This window comes from Mauremys mutica, chromosome 13, assembly GCF_020497125.1.
Source record: "Mauremys mutica isolate MM-2020 ecotype Southern chromosome 13, ASM2049712v1, whole genome shotgun sequence".
Classification (NCBI taxonomy): Eukaryota; Metazoa; Chordata; order Testudines; family Geoemydidae; genus Mauremys; species Mauremys mutica.
Genome location: NC_059084.1, coordinates 58,899,055 through 58,921,496, shown reverse-complemented (window position 1 = coordinate 58,921,496; position 22,442 = coordinate 58,899,055). Strand labels below are relative to the sequence as shown.

The following is a 22,442-nucleotide window of genomic DNA, read 5'->3' as shown; positions in this document are numbered from 1 at the left end:
TTGCCCACTATCCTTGCAGTAAGGTCTAAACCCAATTTATCCCCAGTGTGAATAATTTTGTGTCACCAAAGCTTTGTTGTTCATAATGCCAAATGTTGAACATTTGTGGCTTGAATAATTGTATTTTTGAAAAAGGAGTTTCTTTGTTTTTTTAAATTGATCTCTGGTAAAAACATTGTTGTCCGGCCTGGGTGGCGCATATCATAGGCTGGGGGAAGCTAAGCCTCCCCAAACAACCTAGCATGGCCCTGCCCGTGCTTCGCCCCGAAGCCCCTTCCTGCTTGCCACTTTCCCCTTGCCCCTTCTCCATCTCTGGCAGGCTGCTCCTTCCGGGAAGTGCACCAGGGCTGGGGCTGGGGCTAGCTTTACAGCCTCAGCCAGGACTTGAGGGCTCTGGGGCTGCCTAGTCCTGGGGCCCGCCAGGCAGTGGGGCCACACTGCCTAGTGCTTGGGAGAGCTGAGGGTACTGGGTTGGGGCATCCCACTGCTGGGGCAATGGGGCCAGCAGCTGCATGGAGAAGAGAGGGGCTCGGGACTCCGACAGGGTAGGGGGGCATAAGGGGCAGAGGAAGGGGCAGAGGGGGGCGGGGCCTCAGGCAGAAGGGATGGGGCTGGGGGCTTGGCCCCCCCAAGGAGTATCTCACGCACTGCCCATGCCGACAGGGATGAAATCCCATTGCTTAACTCTTCAGGGGAAACACGTCTAATCTGCATATTGGCTAGACTACAAGGCGAGAGCTGAATCTTCTCACACTGCAGCTTAAAATTTTAATTCCAAGTTGATTGACTCCTCATCACTTTAAGGAATATTAAACCTGTGATTTCAGTTAAAATAATTATTTTATTTGCCGTTCCCTGTGATCAGCTGCCGTGTAGAGATCATTAGGAAGGCTACATAAAACATTGGCCACATTGACCTTTGCTTCTCCTGATGCCCACTACACAGTATAGCTCCCCCCGCCCGTTTCCCAGCATTACTCCTCTGCTATCTCTAGTGCCCCCATGCTAGAGTAGAGCTTGCCCCTTTCCCATTCCGGACCCTCTGCTGCCCCCAATTCCCCTTTGCCCCAGGTACATACTTGTATGTGCAGCTGGCACTGTACAAAAACAGTAGATACAACAGTACACCGTTGGAAACAAGCAACCAAACCCAAACACCATTCTGGATCTATTAATGGGAGTGTTGTAAGCAAGGTATGAGAAGCAATTCTTTCACTCGATACCATGTTGATACGGCCTCAACTGAAGTATTGTGTCCTGTTCAGGAAAGACGGGGACAAATTGGAAAAAGTCCAGAGAAGAACAACAAAAATGATTAAAGGTCCAAAAAACATGACCTATGAGGGAAGATTGAAAAAACTAGGTTTGTTTAGTCTGGAGAAGAGAAGACTAAGAGGGCAAATGATAAAAGTTTTCAAGTACATAAAAGGTTGTTACAAAAGCAGGGAGAAAAGTTATTCTCCTTAACATCTTAGGATAGGACAAAAAGCAATGGTCTTAAAGTGCATCAAGGGCACTGTATACTGGACATTAGGAATAAAATTGTGGGACCTGCATCATTGGAGGTTTTTAAAAACAGCTCAGACACCTGTGAGGAATGACACAGTACTGCCTTGAGATTAGAGGACTGGACTAGATCATAGAATCATAGAAGATTAGGGTAGGAAGAGACCTCAGGAGGTCATCTAGTCCAACCCCCTGCTCAAAGCAGGGCCAACACCAACTAAATCATCCCAGCCAGGGCTTTGTCAAGCTGGGCCTTAAAAACCTCTAAGGATGGAGATTCCACCACATTCCTAGGGAACCCATTCCAGTGCTTCACCACCCTCCTAGTGAAATAGTGTTTCTTAATATCCAACCTAGACCTCCCCCACTGCAACTTGAGACCATTGCTCCTTGTTCTGTAATCTGCCACCACTGAGAAGAGCCAAGCTCTATCCTCTTTGGAACCCCCTTTCAGGTAATTGAAGGCTGCTCCCCACTCTTCCCTTAGCCTCTCCTCATAAGTCATGTATCCCAGTCCCCTAATCATTTTTGTTGTCCTCCACTGGACTGTCTCCAATTTGACCACATCCCTTCTGGAGTGGACACAAAACTGGATTCAATACTCCACATGTGGCCTCACCAGTGACGAATAGAGGGGAATAATCAAGTCCCTCGATCTGCTGGCAATGCTCCTACTAATGCAGCCCAATATGCTGTTAGCCTTCTTGGCAACAAGGGCACGCTGCTGACTCATATTCAGCTTCTCATCCACTGTAATCCCCAGGTCCTTTTCTGCAGAACTGCCGCTTAGCCAGTCGGTCCCCAGTCGGTAGCGCTGCATGAGATTCTTCCTTCCTAAGTGCAGGACTCTGCACTTATCCTTGTTGAACCTCCTCAGATTTCTTTTGGCCCAATCCTCCAATTTGTCTAGGTCACTCTGGATCCTATCCCTATCTTACAGCATAGCTACCTCTCCCCCCAGCTTAGTGTCATCCACGAACTTGCTGAGGGTGAAATCTATCCCATCATCCAGAGCTTTAATAAAGATGTTGAACAAAATCAGCCCCAGGACCGACCCTTGGGGCACTTTGCATAATACCGGCTGCCAACTAGACATCAAGCTGTTGATCACTACCCATTGAGCCCGACAATCTAGCCAGCTTTCTATCCACCTTATAGTCCATTCATCCAATCCATACTTTTTAAAACCCAAATGAAGCTCAGGGAAACACAACCTGGGACCACAGAAGGCTTTGGTTCAGTCTCTACCCCAGACTATGTTATATCTATTTTAACCCAAGGAAATTGATCTGTTAGCATGGTCCAAACATGAATTTCCTGCAAGCTTTCCTCAGGGCCTCCTGGACCACTTTGTTTCTCAGACTGTAGATGAGGGGATTGACCAGGGGAGTCAGGACTGTGTAGACGACAGACAGCACTTTTTTGAAGTCGCTCAGGATGTTGGTGGTTGGGAACATATAGACAATCAGCAGAGATGCATAATAAATGCTCACCACAATGAGGTGAGAGGAGCAGGTGGAAAAGGCCTTTTGCCTCCCATTGGTGGATGGGATTCTTAGGATGGTGGCGATAATGCAGATGTAGGACATCAAGGTTAGCATGAATGGGATCAGTGAGAAAAGCAAGGTGATTGTGAAAGTCACTATTTCCATCAGGTGAGGGTCATTGCAGGAGAGTTTTAGAAGGGGGATAAAATCGCAAAAGAAATGATCAATAACGTTGAGGCCACAGAATGTTAACTGAGATATTGACAATGTTGTTATACTATTACCTAGGAAGCCACCTATCCAAGAGCCACATGCAAGCTGGAGACAGGCCCTGCCACTCATACGGGCTGCATAGTGCAGTGGATTGCATATCGCTAAATACCGATCGTAAGACATCACCAACAGGAGAAGGCATTCTGTAGCAGCCAGAGAACCAAAGAAATAATATTGTGTGAGGCAGCCACAAAATGAAATAGTCCTGTCCCAGGACAGGGGACCAGCCAGCATCCTGGGCAGGATGGTGGAGCTGTACCAGGTCTCCAGACAGGACAAGTTCCCCAGGAAGAAGTACATGGGGGTGTGAAGGTGCGGATCAGCCACAACTAGCACAATGATGAGGACGTTCCCAGCCACGGTTGCAATGTAGATCACTAGGAACAGCAGGAAGAGAGGGATCTGCAGTTCAGGGAGGTCCCCGAATCCCAGGAGGATGAATTCTGTGATGGACGTTTGGTTTCCCTGCTCTGGTTTTCCTATGGGATTTGTCTATGGGAAAGAAATGAACTCTGACATATAAATGAAGAAAATTCACTTAATAAAACTTCAGCACTGTTTTCATTGCCCCCCTCTGCTGGCTACTGGAACAATGGGTGAGTGTAGATTGGAGGTCAGGGGAGGGGAAATGCCATCTCGTGATACCTGGGGCAAATTTCATATCTGAGCAGACTGCAGGTTCAACAAAACATTAATCTCTCTGGAAACTCGTGTAGTAACTTGACAGATGGCATTAAGCCCTCAAATATTAAGATGATGGGGCTTAGGTAAAACAGTACAAAATGTGTTGCTTCAAATAGTCACATTTTTCACTACCTGATGTATCAGAGAAGGGCAATGTTCTTTATAGATTGGAGATCCATGGGCGAAATGAGACAGGATTTTATATTTTAGAGGAAGCCGCAACAGAGAAACAAACCAAACAATTAAGGCTGGGATTTGCAGTGTATGGGCAGCCAGCTCAAAGTGAATTGCAGTGGAAATGGGCCGTCTAACTGTATTAGAGCCACAAATGCCTCTCCTTCCCTAGGACAATACTTCATTGTCCTGCAGTCGTACACACTACACATAGAGAAGTGATCTTCATTAAAAACCAAAACCAAAAAAATTCCCGCTAGAAACCACCATGTTATCTGGAAATTGATCCACTCTTGCCACATAAAAATCTGGATAAAATTTGAAATTTGTAAAAAATGTGCAATTTTCATATTATGAGAGTTGTGTAGAACCTGAATTTCCATTTCTTCGGCAATTCCATGATTTCAAATGTTGGATTTCATTCCAATTTTACTTTTAAAATGTATTTACCAATTTTAAATTTTATTACTAGTATATTTTTATTTTATATTTCATTGTGTTTTATAGTTACTTACATTTATTTCTGTTCAGTTTTATGCTATTTTATTTCATAAAGCTCTATACAACAACTCTTTTCCTCAACAAAATTGTGTAGAAATTGATTTGTTCCCCTGGAACACTTTGATCTCTATCAACAAAAGATATTTTCATAAAAAATGCCAATCAGAATTTTTTTTTAGCTCTATGTTTTCTTTATCTTTGTTAAGGTAATACTAAATCTCTCTCTCTCTCTCTCTGGTCTGCCACTACTCTCTCTAGCCCCATTTCTGATCCTTAAAGAGAGAGGGTGAGTGAGGTCATATCTTTCCCTGGATGGATTTACTAAGCTGTATTACCCGCTCAGTAAAGCCCTGATCCTGCACAGAATGATGCACAAGGTTAATTTTAAACCCCGGGAATAATTCTGTTCTGTCCCATACTTCTCCGCTTACACCTCAGATAAAAGTTCTACTTACTTCAAGGATGGAGCCTCTCTGATTTCAATGGGATTTGGACAGCGAACTCCTTGAGCTTTCATTAAATGTACAGCTCAGCTGGATTTGATTTCCATCGACAGACATTTGTAAAGGTCAATATCAGCTGATACAACCAAACCAATCAACATAAACTATCAGAAACAGTGGACATTAGTGCAACCTCTCCCTGCGTTTTGCACCTGCAGGGACGGTGTGACCGGCCTCACGGCCAGGCAGGGAGCCCTCTGCACCCAGCTGTCCCGGGAGTGAATGAGCGGGGCTGGGACAGCAGAGCTGCAGAGGGCTCCCTTTCATGGCCACATGGCTTCTGACACCCATCCCTGCAGGCGCAAAGTGCAGGGAAGTCTGCAGTCCTGGCAGGCTCGGGCTGTGAGGAGGAGGGTGAGTCTCTGGCTGTGGGGGATGCCACCCTGCTGCCAAATGGTTACTGCCCATCGATGAAGCAGTTCAACAATGAGGTGATCACTCCATTGGCCTGGGACTCCCTGCCATCCTCCTCCTTCTCCCAGCCCTGGCCATTGATCTCTGCTCCACTGGGCCAGAGCAGCCACCTTCCCTGCCACTTGCGCCCTGGTGTCTTGGATCCCTCGGCAGGTTGGGAGCCCTCCGACACCCTGCTGGCAGCACTGTCCTCGCCCTGACCCACAACTTAACTCCCCCTGAGCTACTGGAAAATTTAATAGTTAAAAAGTGTGTGTGTGTGTGGAAAATCTTAAAGATAAAATAATCCCAATGTTAACCCTCTAAGGGGAGAAACAAAACTGTTTTGTGCCAAGTTCCCTTATAGCCAGTGTCTGTCTCACGAGCACTGAGCGCAGCAGCCAACAGCAGCTCTGCTTATTCAATGCCCTGTGAGGGGGGAGCTTCCAGTGAGGGGCACAACCCTGTAGGGTCAGAAGGGGAGGTTAGAGAGGAACGAAGCCTGTTCCCGTGTTTGAGGTGCTAGTTCCCATTTTTGAAGAGTTGGCAGATGTTGGTTAATTTCCCTGCTTTATCATCGGCTCCTTGTGTGACTTTCAGGGCAGATTTCCAAAGGCTGGTAAGTACCTAACAATGCACACGGGTGCCTGAGTAGGGGCCGTACCTAACACCCATCGATTTCCAATCCCACTGGGGGTCTGCGTCTTGAGGTGCCAAAATACTTCCATAAATCTGCTCCTCTGTGAGCCAGGTCCCACCTGTAAATCAGGGGTAATTTCATCACATGGGGTGGTGGGAGGATAGATACATTTAAGGCTGTGAGGTGCCTAGATATCAGGGTGATGGAGGCCAGTTAAAGAACTAGGATAGTCGTGACTTGACAGGTCTTTCCTATTCCTAAATTCAGTCATTTTGCTTTGGGTTTTGGAGTTTGAGAGAGATCAGTTCCCCGTGGATTCCCATGGGATTAGTTACCGAACAGACCTACACAGCTTCAAACTCCTCAAGATTCAAGGATCAGAGAAGCAGCAAAGAATCCTGTGGCACCTTATAGACTAACAGACGTTTTGCAGCATGAGCTTTCGTGGGTGAATACCCACTTCTTCGGATGCAAGCAGGCTACCCCTCTGATACTTAAGGATCAGAGAGGAAAAGGTTGACTTACCTTTAAGTCGGATCTGTGAGCAGCTGGAGTCTCTGTTGTCACCTCCTCATGCAACATTTCAAGGACCAGGATCCAGGTTATATAGTCCATTTTCTCTCTGCACTGCATTCACCTACTTCCAGATGCCCAGTAACAGGAACGACAACTTAGAAAAGCTACGGAGGCTCCGTTCCAAATATGGTATTGTGACCTTGTGCCTCATATCCACTGTCAAATGGGGAACGTCTTTTCTGGTTCAATAAATATCCTTCTGTGGGAAAAGGCAGTCTCCTGAGGCATGTCTGCTGTGGGGAATGCAACAGGCAAGGGGAAGTTGGTATTTACTGAGATTTTCTAAAACTAGACCAGAGTCAAACTTCTAATCTCAGAGGAAGAGTCCTGGAGAGGGAAGAAACTTCTAATCCTGAAACAAATCTCTCTCTTTATTGTGTGAACGCTATGGTGATTGTTGAGAAATAACCACACTAATTCTAGATTTTAGAGCTGCCTCAGTGATTTAGACACTAGTTTCTATCCAATTCCTTTAGAAAGGTTTGAAAATGTCAGTAGAGTAAGCTGATCTTACATTTTCTCCAATGTTGTCCTCCATAGCAAGTGCACATATACCCAGTCCCCATCCAATGAGCTCACTCAATTACTTCAGGTAAAAAATTTTAGAGTCTAGGTGATTTACAATCCTAAATCCCATTTTCGAAAGTTTCTCAGTTGCTAAGGCTTAGCAACCTAAATCTCATTGAAAGGCAATGGGATTTAGCCTCCTATTTCACTTTTGAAGTTTACTTAAGTGTTTTTGAAAATGTTACCCGTAGCTCAGTGCCTGCTACTCTTTTCTGAAACAAGGAAGTGCAGCCTGCTGCTCAGATAAAATGCAGGTGCAACAGGGTGCTTTACACATTTAGGTTGGGATCTTCAAAGAGGGGTAATGTATGCAATAAAGACCCAACTCCTAAGATATTGCTATGAGAATTTTGCACCTAACTCCCTTAGGCTTCTTGGAAAGGCCCATACCAAGGAAGCATGGAAATAAGAGACCTGAAATTATAATGTACAAAGAATTTTTTCACACATCCCAGAAAAGTTTCAGGGTCTCACGCTTCTCCAGTGCTACAGCAATTATACAAAAATGTAATTTTGTTCCAGAAAGAATTCCAGAAAGAATTTTTTCACACATCCCAGAAAAGTTTCAGGGTCTCACGCTTCTTCAGTGCTACAGCAATTATACAAAAATGTAATTTTGTTCCAGAATTGTAGGTGTCTAGTTGATCTGTTAGAGATATTGTGAACCAAAGAATAGCACTGATTCCATCCTGTAAAGGACAGTGTTCTCCATTCACACTAGCTGATTCATGGGCCAGTTTGGGTACAGTCAATACAATCATTTCAGGTGTTTGTATTGCAGTATATTCTACAACTTGACTCCAAGACTGTCCTTTTTCAGCATGAAGTTTTTGATCTACTGTCATTTCTTGCCCTGAAGGGAAGGTTTCTTCCACCATTTACAGAAGGATACAAATATCCACTTATATCTGAATGCAAAACCAACTAGGAGACTGTTATAATTCTCAGGCTTCTCCTACAATAATTTGCTCCCTATCTATGCAGAAAGGTCTCATTCCAATTTATCCCCAGTGTGAAAAATGTTGTGTCAAAACTTTGTTGTTCATAATGTCTAAATGTTGAACATTTGTGGCTCAAATAATTGTATTTTGGAAAAAGGGGGTTGTTTCTTTCTTTGTTTTTTTAATTGATCTGTGGAAAAAAACCCCACTGCTGTCAGGCCTTGGTGACATGTATCGTAGGCTAGGGGAGGCTAAGCCTCCCCAAACAGCCCAGCATGGCCCTGCCCATTCTCCGCCCGAGACCCGCTCCTGGTTGATGCTTTCCCCTTTGCCCCAGCCTTGGCAGGCTACTCCTCTTCCAGGAAGGGGGCTGGGGCTAGAGCCTGTGGCCGGGACTTGAGCCACCTGGAGCTGCCCAGCTCTGGGGGCCCCCAGGCACTGGGGCCACAGTGCCCGGCCCTACAGGGCTGTGGGTGCTGGGGCTACAATGCCTGGTGCTCGGGCGAGGCGAGGACGCTATGGCACTAGGGCAGGTCAGCCCAGGGCTGGGGTCGCAGGGCCAGCATCTGCGAGGGGGAGAGAGGGGCTCAGGACTCCGGCAAGGTGGGAGTGGGCTGGAAGTGCTTAGGTAAGAGTTGGAGGGGGGGCAGGGACTCAGGCAGAGGCAAGCAGGGTCTCAGGAGAGGGGACGGGGCTGGGGGCTAGCCTCCCGCAAGGAACGGCTCACACACAGTCCATGCCAACAGGGATGAAATCCCATTGCTTAACTCTCCAAGAGAAATACGTCTAATCTGCATATTGGCTAGAATACAAGGCGAGAGCTGAATCTTCTCAGACTGCAGCTTAAATGTTTAATTCCAAGTTGACTGACTCTTCATCACTTTAAGGAATATTAAACCTGTGATTTCCTCTAAAAATAATAATTTGCCATTCCGTGTGATCAGCTGCCATGTAGAGATCATTAGGAAGGATACATAAAACATTGACCACATTAACCTTCGCTTCCCCTAACACAGTATAGCCACCCCTTTTCCAGCCTTCATTTTCTGCTATCCCTAGTGCCCCCATGCTAGAGTAGAGCTGCCCCTTTCCCATTCCTCATGCTTTGCTGTCCCCAATGCCCCTTTGCCCCAGGTACATTCTTGCATGTGCAGCTGGCACTGTACCTAAACAGAACATACAACAGTACACTGAAGGAAACAAACGAAGAAACTGTGAATATCATTCTGGGATATATTAGCAGGAGTGTTGTAAGCAATACATGAGAAGCACTTCTTTCACTCGATATCAGGCTGATAAGGACTCAACTGTACCTTCCATGATAGGTGCTTGTGTAACCATTTCTGAAAACCTCCTGTGATGGGGATTCCATGACCTCTCTTGGTATCCTGTTCCAGTGCCAATTTTTTTTATAGTTGTAAGCAGAGTCAGGATGAGCTCTACCCTGACATCTGGTGGAGAATTATGGCAAGTATGGAAAAGAACTTAGGGGGCTGATCTTGTTTGCTGATCTTTGGCGACTCTTCGGCTGCAGCTCAAACTGGGTTTTGATTTTTTTCTTCGCCACTTGGGGCAAAAATGCTGGAGCCAGCCCTGATTCTGTAGCAGCCATAGAAGCAAAGAAATAATATTGTGTGACACACCCATTGAATGAAATAGTCCTGTCCCCAGTCAGGAGACTGGACAGCACCCTTGGTAGGATGGTGGAGGTGTAGCAGGTCTCCAAGCAGGACAAGTTCCCCAGGAAGAAGTATGTGCAGGGGTGAGCTGGAGCCGGTTCGCACCGGTTCGCGCGAACCCGTTGTTAAATTTAGAAGCGGTTTTAGAACCGCTTGTTAACTAGCTTCCCTGCGAGGGAAGCTTTGACGGGCTCTGCCTGGGACGCCTGTAATTCCTCCTCCCGGCCGCCGGGGGGCGCTGCGCTGTGCTGCGAGAGTCATGTGAGCTGCCTCCTGGCCCTGTTGCTGCTCCTGCTCTTTGGACCTCTGGCCCTGGGGGCTCCTGCTGCTGCCTGGTGAGTCCCGGGCTGCCTCCGGCTGCTCCCAGCCCCCCCCGCCGTGTGAGTATCTGCGCCCCTCCCCCACCTTCCCTGCCCCCAGCCGCCCCCAGCCCCCAGCCGCCCCCTGCCCACAGCCACCCGCAGCCAGCCCCTGCCCGCAGCCGCCCCCTGCCCCACCCCCTGCCCACAGCCACCCGCAGCCACCCCCTGCCCCCAGCCGCCCTCTGCCTGCAGCCAGCCCCTGCCCACAGCCAGCCCCTGCCCCCAGCCACCCCCAGCCAGCCCCTGCCCCCAGGCAGCCCCTGCCCCCAGCCACCCCCAGCCAGCCCCTGCCCCCAGCCAGCCCCTGCCCCCAGCCACCCGCAGCCAGCCCCTGCCCACAGCCGCCCTCTGCCCACAGCCAGCCCTTGCCAAAGCCACCCTCTGCCCGCAGCCAGCCTCTGCCCACAGCCGCCCGCAGCCACCCCCTGCCCACAGCCACCCGCAGCCCGCCCGTCTGCATCACCTGCCCACAGCCAGCCTGTGTCACTACCTTCCTCCAGCTAGCCCTGCCCCACGCCCCTATCTGCAGCCAGACCCACATCCACTGATGCCCTGCAGTTCCCAGGGCAGTAACCCTGCACACCTGCTTTAATGAGGGGGGGGGCAGGGAGCAGTTGGGACCCACACATGTGCACACCCTAGAGTGACCAGACAGCAAGTGTGAAAAATCGGGACGGGGGTGAGGGGTAATAGGAGCCTATATAAGAAAAAGACCCAAAAATTGAGACTGTCCCTGATCACCACCCACATATGTGAAACGGAGCTCATTTCTAGTTCAGCCCCATCTTTTTAAAAAAGAACTTTAGGTAGGGTTAAAATACATCTGTATTTTCCTGGACATGTCAGACTTTTCGGTTCTTAATCACCTCCTCGGAAAATATGGATGTATGGTAACCCTATTGGTACAAAAAATACATGCTGTCGCACATCCCTTAAATCAGAACTTTTTATAGGGAACCCGTTGTTAAATCAGAACTTTTTATAGGGAACCCGTTTTTAAGATTTTGGCAGCTCATCACTGAGTATGTGGGAGTGTGCAGATGCTGATCAGCCACAACTAGCATCATGATGAGGATGTTCCTGGCCATGGTCGCAATGTAGATCACTAGGAAGGAGAGAAGGAGCTGCAGTTCTGGGAGATCCCCAAAACCCAGGAGGACGAATTTTGTGTTAGACGTTTGATTTCCCTGTTCTGGATTCGCCATGGAGTTTGTCTACGGGAAATAAATTAACTTCAATGTAAATGAAAAACAATGTTAACTCAATAAAACATCGCACTGTTTTCATTGTCCATCTCTGCTGGATACTGGAAGGATGGTTGAGTGGAGAATGGAGGCCAGGGGAGGGGAAATGCCATCTCATGATCCCTGAGGCAAATTTTATATCTGAGCAAGCTGCAGGTTCAACAAAACATTAATCTCTCTGGAAATGTGTACTAAGTTGACAGATGGCACCAAGCACTCTAACATTAAGGTGATGGGGCTTAGGTAGAACAGTAAAAAAGGTGTTGCTTCTAATAGTAACATTTCACTACTTCGTGTATGAAAGCAGAACAGTGTCATTTGTAGATTGGAGATCCATAGGCCAAACAAGTCAAGATTTGTTATTTTAGAGGAAGCTGCAACAGAGAAACAAACCAAACAATTAAGGCTGGGGTTTGCAGTGTGTGGGCAGTCAACTGGAAGTGAATTGCAGTAGAAATGGGCCGCCTAACTCTATCAGAGCCATTTGAAAGTTTTTATCATCAGACAAATACCTCTCCTTCCCTGGACCAAGATTTCATTGTCCTGCAGTAGGACAATCTACTTTTAGAAACACGATCTTCATTAAAAAGGAACAAAGAAAACAACTCCATCTGGAAACCACCACGTTAGCTAGAAATTGATTCTCTCTTGCATGAAAGAAATTCTGTATAAAATTTGAAATTTATAAGAAATGTGCTATTTTCATATTGTGAGAGTGATATAGAGCCCAAAATTCCATTTAATCTTCAATTCTGTGATTTCAAATGTTGGTATTCATTCAAATTTTCACTTTTTAAAAATTTATTTATCATTTTTAATTGTATTTCTAGGTTATTTTTTATTTTATATTACATTGTATTTGATAGTTATTAAATTTATTTCTATTACATTATTTTTATATTATTTTATTTCATTTTATATTATTTCATAAAGCTCTATACCATTGATTCCCAAACTGGGGGGCGCACCTCCCCTGGGGAGGCATGAAGAAATTCCAAGGGGGACACGAAGCTGCCAGGCCCTTGAGCTCCCTCCCCTCCTGTCCCCACTCCCCTGCAGCCATGCTGCTATGCCGGCAGTGCAGCCGCCCAGGCTTTCCAATAAGCCAGTCCTGCCACTTTGAGTGGCCTGGTAAGGGAGCAGACAGTGGGGGGAGGAGGGGTTGGATAAGGGGTAGAAGGTCCCGGGGGGCAGTCAGGGGACAAGGAGCAGTTAGATGGGGTGGGGGTTCTGGCGGGGCAGTCAGGAGACAGGGAGCAGGGGGGTTGCATAGATGTGGGAGTGCTGGGGGGCCTATAAGGGGGTGGGGGTGTGGATAGGAGTCGTGGCAGTCAGGAGACAGGGAGAAGGGGAGCTTGGATGGGGGTGTAGTTCCAGGAGCAGGTGGTCAGGGGACAAGGAGCTGAGGGGGTTGGATAGGGCATGGGGTCCGGAGAGGAAGCGGTCAGGGGACAAGGAGCAGGGCGTACATAGGGGGTGGGGTCCTGGGGGGTGGTTAGGGGCAGGGGGTCCCAGGAGGAGGCAGTCAGGGGACTGGGATCATGAGGGGTTGGATGATGATAAAGGAGAGGTGGGGGGGCGTGAGGGTTTCTCGAAAATTAAAAAGGGTGAGTGATGCTGAAAAGTTTGAGAACCACTTCTCTATACAATAACTTCCTGAACAACATTTTCTAGAAAATGATATGTTCCCAGGGAACATTTTGATCTTGAATGCCAATCAGAACTTTTTATCAGCTCTACATTTTCTTCTTTATCTTTGGTTTAAAAAATATTAATTCTTTCTCTGTTGGTGGCTGTCTAGTCTGCCTGACTGTCTCTCTGTCATTGCTAAGCCTCAGAGAGACAAGGTGGATGAGGTCATATCCTTTATTAGACCAATTTACTAATCCTTATTAACTGCTCAGTAAGGCCCTGATCTGCACAGAATTATGCATAAGGTTATTTTTATACCCCAGGAATAATTCTGTTCTGTCCGAGCCTTCTCCCACTGAAGTCAGAGATCAAATTTCCACTGACTTCAAGGATGGGGCCCTATAATTCCAATAGGATTTGGACAGCTAATGCCTTTACCCTTCTTTGAAACATATAGCTCAGCTCGGCTGGATTTGATTTCCATTGATAGACGTTGGTAAATGTTGATATCAGCTGACACCCTGATATCAACAAACAGTATCAGCAACAGTCGGTGTTAGTGCAGCCTTCCCCGCACCTTGCGCCTGCAGAGATGGTGTCACCGGCCTAGTGGCGATGCACAGAGCCTTCTGCACCGAGCTGTCCTGGGAGTGAGCGAGTGGGGCTGGGACAGCAGAGCTGCTGAGGGCTCCCTGCATGGCCATGGCACCCATCCCAGGCCAGACTGGGAGGAGAATCTTATCCCGACAGGGGGCTGATGCTGGGAAGAAGGGTCCCATCACCCAGAGCCCGGAGGTGTGTGGCCACTACCAGAGCAAGTGTCCAAACCACAGCATCCCTGCAGCACAGCCAGGGCCTGAGAAGTAGGTCTGGGACTTACAAGGAACAGACTGTGAACTGCCCTGACATTTCAGAGACACTGGTTGTGATGTTCCCTGCCACAGAGCAGGGTGATGTGTTTTCCTTTAACCTTTCCCACTTTTTCTTATTCCTTTTAAAATTAATTGTTGATTAAATAATTTTTATTTGCTTTAAATTGTATGTAATGATCAGTGGTTCAGGAAGGTGCCCAGTGCAGAGAGAGTACCCCAGAGTGGGGATACCCTAGTCCCTGTCCTAGGTGACCACAGCAGGGTTGGGGGTTGAGCCCCCCAGGAATCCTGGGCCCAGCCTTCTTGGGGTTACGAGGACTCTGCCAGACAGGAGAGTGGAAGGGGAGTCCTCCAGGGCAGGGAGGCCTCTGGGTAAAGGAAGTGGGAGCGAGGACTCAGATCCTTTTGCTAGCCCACTTCACCGGGATAGTGCAGAAGCCAGGAAAGTTCCCCACAATAGTGGGACCATTCCGCTGTTTACATTTATATTTCCTTGATCCTTTGCAGATGTACTTATGAGTTGGATATGGTACAGAGACTGTTCTAGCCTCATTGATTGCTGAGTTCTCCCTCGCAATGGACAAAGATCAGATGTCTGCTGACTTTCTCACGTGAGTCAGCAGCCTTTGATACCTGTGGTATAAGCAACATAGCCCTTGCTTGAGTGTTTTTCTTCTTTCCTCTCCAAATGTCAAAGCCTGTTTCCCTTGAACTCAACAGCAAAACTCCTTTTGATCTCAATGGGAACAGGATTTAGCCCCAAGAGATTAGAGAATGTGATTTTGATCAATTGCTTATCTTTCCAGAGACAGTTCTCATGTATGTTCTGCCAGGCTGATTTTGATTGCCCCTCCTGTATGTCATGCTGGGGAAAATAATAAAACAATTTGGGCTGCAGTTCTATCAAGATGGACATGGCACACACAGTTCTAAGCCTCTTTTCCATCAAACCCAGGTGGCGCAGCATCTTTGCTTTCCTAGTGCCTGGCAGAGAGCAATACCTAGATAGAGGGAACCTGGCAGAAGCTTAGTTTGGACACAATGGAGGCACTAATAGTGTGTTAAGGGAAAGTGGGACGATTGTCCTTCCTATTCTTCTTTCATTTAAGAAGTTTTATTTTGGGGTGCTGTTGGATCCTCAATGACACCTGGAAGTACAGGTGGCACCAGGGGCCCAAAACATCATTTTAGAACTGTAAGTGTTTAGCAGATGCAGTTGTAAAATTTTAGGGGGTGGCGGAGGAGATGGGGAGAGAGTGGGGGCACCGGGCTGGGGGCGGGGCAGGAAGGTGGCACATGGAGAGTTACTTGGGGAGGTCTTATTTCCCACCCGTTCCCTTGTGTCCCTCCCATGAGTGCAGTACCAGCAAGAAATACATTCTACTTGCACCACTGATTTTAACTGAAGGAAACTGACCGGTTAGCTTGGTCCAAACATGAATTTCCTGCAAGCTTTCCTCAGGGCCTCATGGACCACTCTGTTTCTCAGGCTATAGATGAGGGGATTGACCAGGGGAGTCAGGACTGTGTAGATGACAGACAGAACTTTCTTGAAGTCACTTAGGATGTTGGTGGTTGGGAACATATAGACAATGAGCAGAGTTCCATAATAAATGCTCACCACAATGAGGTGGGAGGAGCAGGTGGAAAAGGCCTTTTGCCTCCCGGTGGTGGATGGGATTCTCAGAATGGTGGTGATGATGCAGATGTAGGACATCAAGGTAAGGAGGAATGGGGCCAGTGAGAAAACCAAGCTGACTGTGAAAGCCAATGTTTCCATCATGTGAGGGTCATTGCAAGAGAGTTTTATAAGGGGGATGAGATCACAAAAGAAATGGTCAATACCATTGGGGCCACAAAATGATAACTGAGATATTGATAATGTTGTTATGCCACAACAAAGGAAGCCACCTATCCAACAGCCACCTGCAAGGTGGAAGCAGTCCCTGCCACTCATACGGGCTGCATAGTGAAGTGGATTACATATTGCTAAATACCGATCGTAAGACATCACCAACAGGAGAAGGCATTCTGTAGCAGCCAGAGAGCCAAAGAAAAAAAATTGTGTGACACACCCATTGAATGAAATGGTCCTGTCCCCAGTCAGGAGACTGGACAGCATCCTGGGCAGAATCGTGGAGGTGTAGCAGGTCTCCAAGCAGGACAAGTTCCCCAGGAATAAGTACATGGGGGTTTGAAGGTGCTGATCAGCCACAACTAGCACCATGATGAGGATGTTCCCAGTCATGGTCGCAATGTAGATCACTAAGAACAGCAGGAAGAGAAGGAGCTGCAGTTCAGGAAGATTCCCAAATCCCAGGAGGACAAATTCTGTGTTAGACGTTTGATTTCCCTGTTCTGGATTCGCCATGGGGTTTATCTATAAGAAAGAAATTAACTTCAACATAAATGAAAAACAACGTTCACTCAATAAAATGTCAGCACTGTTTTCATTTTCTCCCTCTTCTGAATAGAGGAACAATGGGTGAGTGGAGAATGGAGGCCAGTGGAAGGGAAATGCCATCTCGTGATCCCTGGGGCATATTTGAGGAGACCGCAGGTTCAACAAAACATTAATCTATCTGGAAACACATCTCGTAACTTGACAGATGACAGCAAACTCTCACATACTATTGTGATGGGGCTTAGGTATAACAGTACAGAAACATGTTGGTTCAAATAGTTGCATGTTTCACTACCTGGTGTGTCAAAGCAGAACAATGTCCTTTCTAGATTGGAGATCCATAGGCCAAACAGGCCAAGATCTGATATTTTAGAGGAAGCCACAACAAAGTAACAAACCAAGCAACTAAGGGTGGGATCTGCAGTGTGTGAGCAGGCAACTCCAAGTGAATTGCAGTGAAAATGGGCCATCTAACTCTATCAGAGCCATTTGAGTGTTTTTATCACCAGACAATTGCCTCTCCTTCTCTAGGCCAAGATTTCATTGTACTGCAGTCAGACACTCTACATGTAGAGACATGATCTTCATTAAAAACAAACAAACAAACAAACAAACAAAACAACTGCAGCTGGAAACCACCATATTAGCTAGAAATTGATTCTCTCTTGCAAGAAAAAATTCTGTATAAACTTTAAAATTTGTAAGAAATGTGCTATTTTCATATTCTGAGAGGGACGTAGAACCCAAACTTCCATTTCATTGTCAATTCTGTGATTTCAAATGTTGGTGTCCATTCCAAATTTCAATATTAAAAAAATTATTTATCTATTTTTAATTCTATTTCTAGGTTATTTTTTATTCTATAGTACACTATATTTTATAGATATTTAAATTTATTTCTGTTAAATTATATTATTTTATTTCATTTTATATTATTTCATAAAGCTATACACAATAACTTCCTGAACAACATTTTCATAGAATCATAGAATCACAGAATCTCAGGGTTGGAAGGGACCTCAGGAGGTCATCTAGTCCAACCCCCTGCTCAAAGCAGGACCAAACCCAACTAAATCATCCCAGCCAGGGCTTTGTCAAGCCTGACCTTAAAAACCTCTAAGGAAGGAGATTCCACCGCCTCCCTAGGTAACCCATTCCAGTTCTTCACCACCCTACTAGTGAAAAAGTTTTTCCTAATGTCCAACCTAAACCTCCCCCTCTGCAACTTGAGACCATTACTCCTTGTTCTGTCATCTTCTACCACTGAGAACAGTCTAGATCCATCCTCTTTGGAATCCCCTTTCAGGTAGTTGAAAGCAGCTATCAAATCCCCCCTCATTCTTCTCTTCTGCAGACTAAACAATCCCAGTTCCCTCAGCCTCTCCTCATAAGTCATGTGCTCCAGCCCCCTAATCATTTTTGTTGCACTCCGCTGGACTCTCTCCAATTTGTCCACATCCTTCTTGTAGTGCAGGGCCCAACACTGGACACACTACTCCAAATGAGGCCTCACCAGTGCTGAATAGAGGGGAATGATCACATCCCTCGATCTGCTGGAAATGCCCCTACTTATACAACCCAAAATGCCATTAGCCTTCTTGTCAACAAGGGCACACTGTTGACTCATATTCAGCTTTTCGTCCACCGTAACCCCTAGGTCCTTTTCTGTAGAACTGCTGCCCAGCCATTCGGTCCCTAGTCTGTAGCAGTGCATGGGATTCTTCCGTCCTAAGTGCAGGACTCTGCACTTGTCCTTGTTGAACCTCATCATATTTCTTTTGGCCCAATCCTCTAATTTGTCTAGATACCTCTGTATTCTATCCCTACCCTCCAGCGTATCAACCACTCCTCCCAGTTTAGTGTCATCTGCAAACTTGCTAAGGGTGCAGTCCACACCATTCTCCAGTTCGTTAATGAAGATATTGAACAAAACCAGCCCCAGCACCGATCCTTGGGGCACTCCACTTGATACCGGCTGCCAACTAGACATGGAACCATTGATCACTACCCATTGAGCCCGACCATCTAGCCAGTTTTCTATCCACCTTACCGTCCATTTATCCAGCCCATACTTCTTTAACTTGCTGGCAAGAAGACTGTGGGAGACTGTATCAAAAGCTTTGCTAAAGTCCAGAAATAGCACATCCACTGCTTTCCCCTCATCCACAGAGCCGGTTATCTGATCATAGAAGGCAATTAGGTTATTCTGGCATGACTTGCCCTTGGTGAATCCATGCTGACTGTTCCTGATCACTTTCCCCTCCTTTAAGTGGTTCAGAATTGATTCCTTGAGGACCTGTTCCATGATTTTTCCAGGGACTGAGGTGAGACTGACTGGCCTGTAGTTCCCTGGATCTTCCTTCTTCCCTTTTTTAAAGATGGGCACTACATTAGCTTTTTTCCAGTCATCCGGGACCTCCCCCGATCGCCATGATTTTTCAAAGATAATGGCCAATGGCTCTGCAATCTCATCGGCCAACTCCTTTAGCACCCTTGGATGCAGTGCATCTGGCCCCATGGACTTGTGCTCGTCCAGTTTTTCTAAATAGTCCCAAACTACTTCTTTCTCCACAGAGAGCTGGTCACCTCCTCCCCTACTGTGCTGCAGAGTGCAGCTGTCTGGGAGCTGACCTTGTCTGTGAAGACAGAGGCAAAAAAAGCATTGAGTACACTAGCTTTCTCCACATCCTCTGTCACTAGGTTCCCTCCCTCATTCAGCAAGGGGCCCACACTTTCCTTGACTTTCTTCTTGTTGCTAACATACCTGAAGAAACCCTTCTTGTTACTCCTAACATCTCTGGCTAGCTGCAACTCCAAGTGTGATTTGGCCTTCCTAATTTCACTCCTGCATGCCTGAGCAATACTTTTATACTCCTCCCTGGTTATTTGTCCAATCTTCCACTTCTTGTAAGCTGTTTTTTTGTGTTTAAGATGAGCAAGGATTTCACTGTTAAGCCAAGCTGGTCGCCTGCCATATTTACTTTTCTTCCTACACATCGGGATGGTTTATTCCTGCAACCTCAATAAGGATTCTTTAAAATACAGCCAGCTTTCCTCGACTCCTTTCCCCGTCATGTTATTCTCCCAGGGGACCTTGCCCATCAGTTCCCTGAGGGAGTCGAAGTCTGCTTTTCTGAAGTCCAGGGTCTCTGTTCTACTGCTCTCCTTTCTTCCTTGTGTCAGGATCCTGAACTCGACCATCTCATGGTCACTGCCTCCCAGGTTCCCATCCACTATTGCTTCCTCTACTATTTCTTCCCTGTTTGTGAGCAGCAGGTCAAGAAGAGCTTTTCCCCTAGTTGGTTCCTCCAGCACTTGCACCAGGAAATTGTCCCCTACACTTTCCAGAAACTTCCTGGATTGTCTGTGCACTGCTGTATTGCTCTCCCAGCAGATATCGGGGTGATTAAAGTCACCCATGAGAACCAGGGCCTGTGATCTAGCAACTTCTGTTAGTTGCTGGAAGAAAGCCTCATCCACCTCATCCCCCTGGTCTGGTGGTCTAGAGCAGACTCCCACCACGACATTAGCCTTGTTGTTCATACTTCCAAATTTAATCCAGAGACTCTCAGGTTTTTCTGCAGTTTCATACTGGAGCTCTGAGCAGTCATACTGCTCTCTTACATACAACACAACTCCCCCACCTTTTCTGCCCTGCCTATTCTTCCTGAACAGTTTATATCCATCCATGACAGTACTCCAATCATGTGAGTTATCCCACCTCGTCTCTGTTATTCCAATTACATCATAATTCCTTGACTGTGCCAGGACTTCTAGTTCTCCCTGCTTGTTCCCCAGGCTTCTAGAAATTTATATTCAAGGGAAGATTTTGATCTTGATTGACACATTTTTTATCAGCTCTACATTTTCTTCTTTGTCTTTGGTTAAAATAAATAATTCTTTCTCTGTTGGTGGCTGTCTAGTCTGCCATGACTGTCTTTCTTGTCATTGCTGATCCTTAGAGAGACTAGGTAGGTGAGGTCATATCCTTTATTAGACCAATTTACTTATCCTTATTAACTGCTCAGTAAGGCCCTGATCTGCACAGAATTATGCACAAGGTTATTTTTATACCCCAGGAATAAATCTGTTCTATCCAAGCGTTCTCCTACTGAAGTCAGAGATCAAATTTCCACTGACTTCAAGGATGGGGCCCTTTGATTCCAATGGGATTTGGACAGCTAATGCCTTTAGCCTTCTTTGAAACATATAGCTCAGCTTGGCTGGATTTGATTTCCATTAATAGACGTTGGTAAATGTCAATATCAGCTGACACCCTGATATCAACAACAAACAGTATCAGCAACTGTTGGCATTAGTGCAGCCTTCCCCGCACCTTGCGCCTGCAGAGATGGTGTCACCGGCCCAGTGGCCGGGCACGGAGCCTTCTGCACCGAGCTGTCCTGGGAGTGAGCGAGCGGGGCTGGGACAGCAGAGCTGCTGAGGGCTCCCTGCATGGCTGTGGGGCCAGTGACACCCATCCCTGCAGGCACCAGGTGCAGGGAAGGCTGCCAGAGCCGAGAGCCCCAGCAGGTCTGTCAGGAGGCAGAGGAGGAGGAGGAGGGCCTCGCTGTTGGGGGGCCCCACCATTGCTGAACGGCTTCTACCCATGGATGGAGCCATTCAACAGCAGGGTCAGAGCAGCTGCCTTCCCTGCCCCTTGCACCCTGGTGTCTTGGACCCCTCGGTAGTGCAAGGAGCCACCAGTATCTCCCCTGTCACTGCTGGGAGTTCCCCCACACCCCTGTTGTCAGCGCTACCCCAACCCCACCCCCGTTGAATTTTCCCACAACAGTAAATATTGAAATAGTTAATAATTGGGGGAAAAACCCTTAATATAAATAAATACTAGTGGTCCAAATCACAAAAAAAAAATCTGATTCTGCCAAGCCTTATCATAGCTAACGTCTCCAACCTGAGCACTGTGCGCAGCACCAACTACCAGCTCTGCTTCACCCACCTCACCTTGCTGACCTCTCAGCACCCTGACCAGGCCAATGCCACCAAGAAAAGTAAACTTTTGTGTGTAGCACATAGCACAGGTTAGAGAGGAACGAAGGCTGCTCCGGTGTTTAAAGAGCTGGCCTTGGACTCCGCAGATGTTCCTTCATTTCCCTGCTTCATCACCAACCCTTTGTGTGACTTTCTGAGTGGATTTCCAAAAACTAGTAGGTACCTTACAACCCAGGTGCCTGCGTAGGGACCATACCTAATGCGCATCCATTTCCAGTCCCACTGGGGGTTCTGCATTTTGAGGTGCCAAAAAACCTTTATAAATCTGCCTCTCTGTGTGCCAGGTCCCATCCTCAAATCAGGGGTCATAGCATCGCATGGGGCGGTGGAAGGATAGATACATTAAAGACAGTGAGGTGCCCAGATACCAGGGTGATGGGGGTCAGGTAAGGACCTAGGATAGACGTGACCTGACAGGTCTTTCCTTTTCCAAATTCAGTCATTTTGCTTTGGGTTGGGAGTTTAAAAGAGATCAGAGCCCAGTTCCCCTTGCATTCCAGTGGGGTTAGTAACCTAGAAAACCTATATTGCTTCAAACTACTCAAGATTCAAGGAGCAGGGAGGAAAATGTTGATTTACCTCAAAGGCAGGGTTGTTAGCAGCTGGGATCTCTGCTGTCACCACCTCATGCAGCATTTCAAGGACCAGGATCCAGGTTATTCAGTCCATTTTCTCTCCCCACTGCATTCACCTACTTCCACGTGCGCAGTAACTGGAACGACAACCTAGAAAAGCTACCAGGGCTCAGTTCCATGTGTAGTAACATAACCCTGTGCCTCATACCTTCTGTAAAATGGGGAACATCTTTTTTGGTTCATTATATATCCTGCTGCGGGTAGAGGCAGTCTCCCGAGACATTTCTGCTGTGGGGAAGACAACAGGCAAGGGGAAATTAGTGTTTGGTTGATTTCTAGACAATGTTGGTAGGGCAAAAAGAACAGGAGTATTTGTGGCACCTTAGAGACTAACAAATTTATTTGAGCATAAGCTT

At 46.9% G+C, this 22,442-nt stretch overlaps 1 protein-coding gene across 1 annotated transcript; it reads right to left on the bottom strand.

Moving 5' to 3' along the window:
* Nucleotides 1-2,798: 2,798 nt before the first annotated feature.
* On the bottom strand, nt 2,799-6,776 carry LOC123347894 (olfactory receptor 6N1-like). The gene is made up of 2 exons (XM_044985079.1): nt 6,687-6,776; nt 2,799-3,758 (listed from the first exon to the last, which is right to left on the bottom strand). Exons 1-2 carry the CDS (start codon nt 6,774-6,776, stop codon nt 2,799-2,801), a joined length of 1,050 nt encoding a protein of 349 aa, XP_044841014.1.
* Between the last annotated feature and the right edge of the window lie 15,666 nt (nt 6,777-22,442).

Coding starts and splice junctions, on each gene's coding strand:
- LOC123347894 (XM_044985079.1), bottom strand. CDS start 6,776: ATGGACTATATAACCTGGATCCTGGTCCTTGAAATGTTGCATGAGGAG. Junction 3,759..6,686: donor CTCACAGATCCGACTTAAAG/GTAAGTCAACCT, acceptor TCTTTCCCATAG/ACAAATCCCATAGGAAAACC.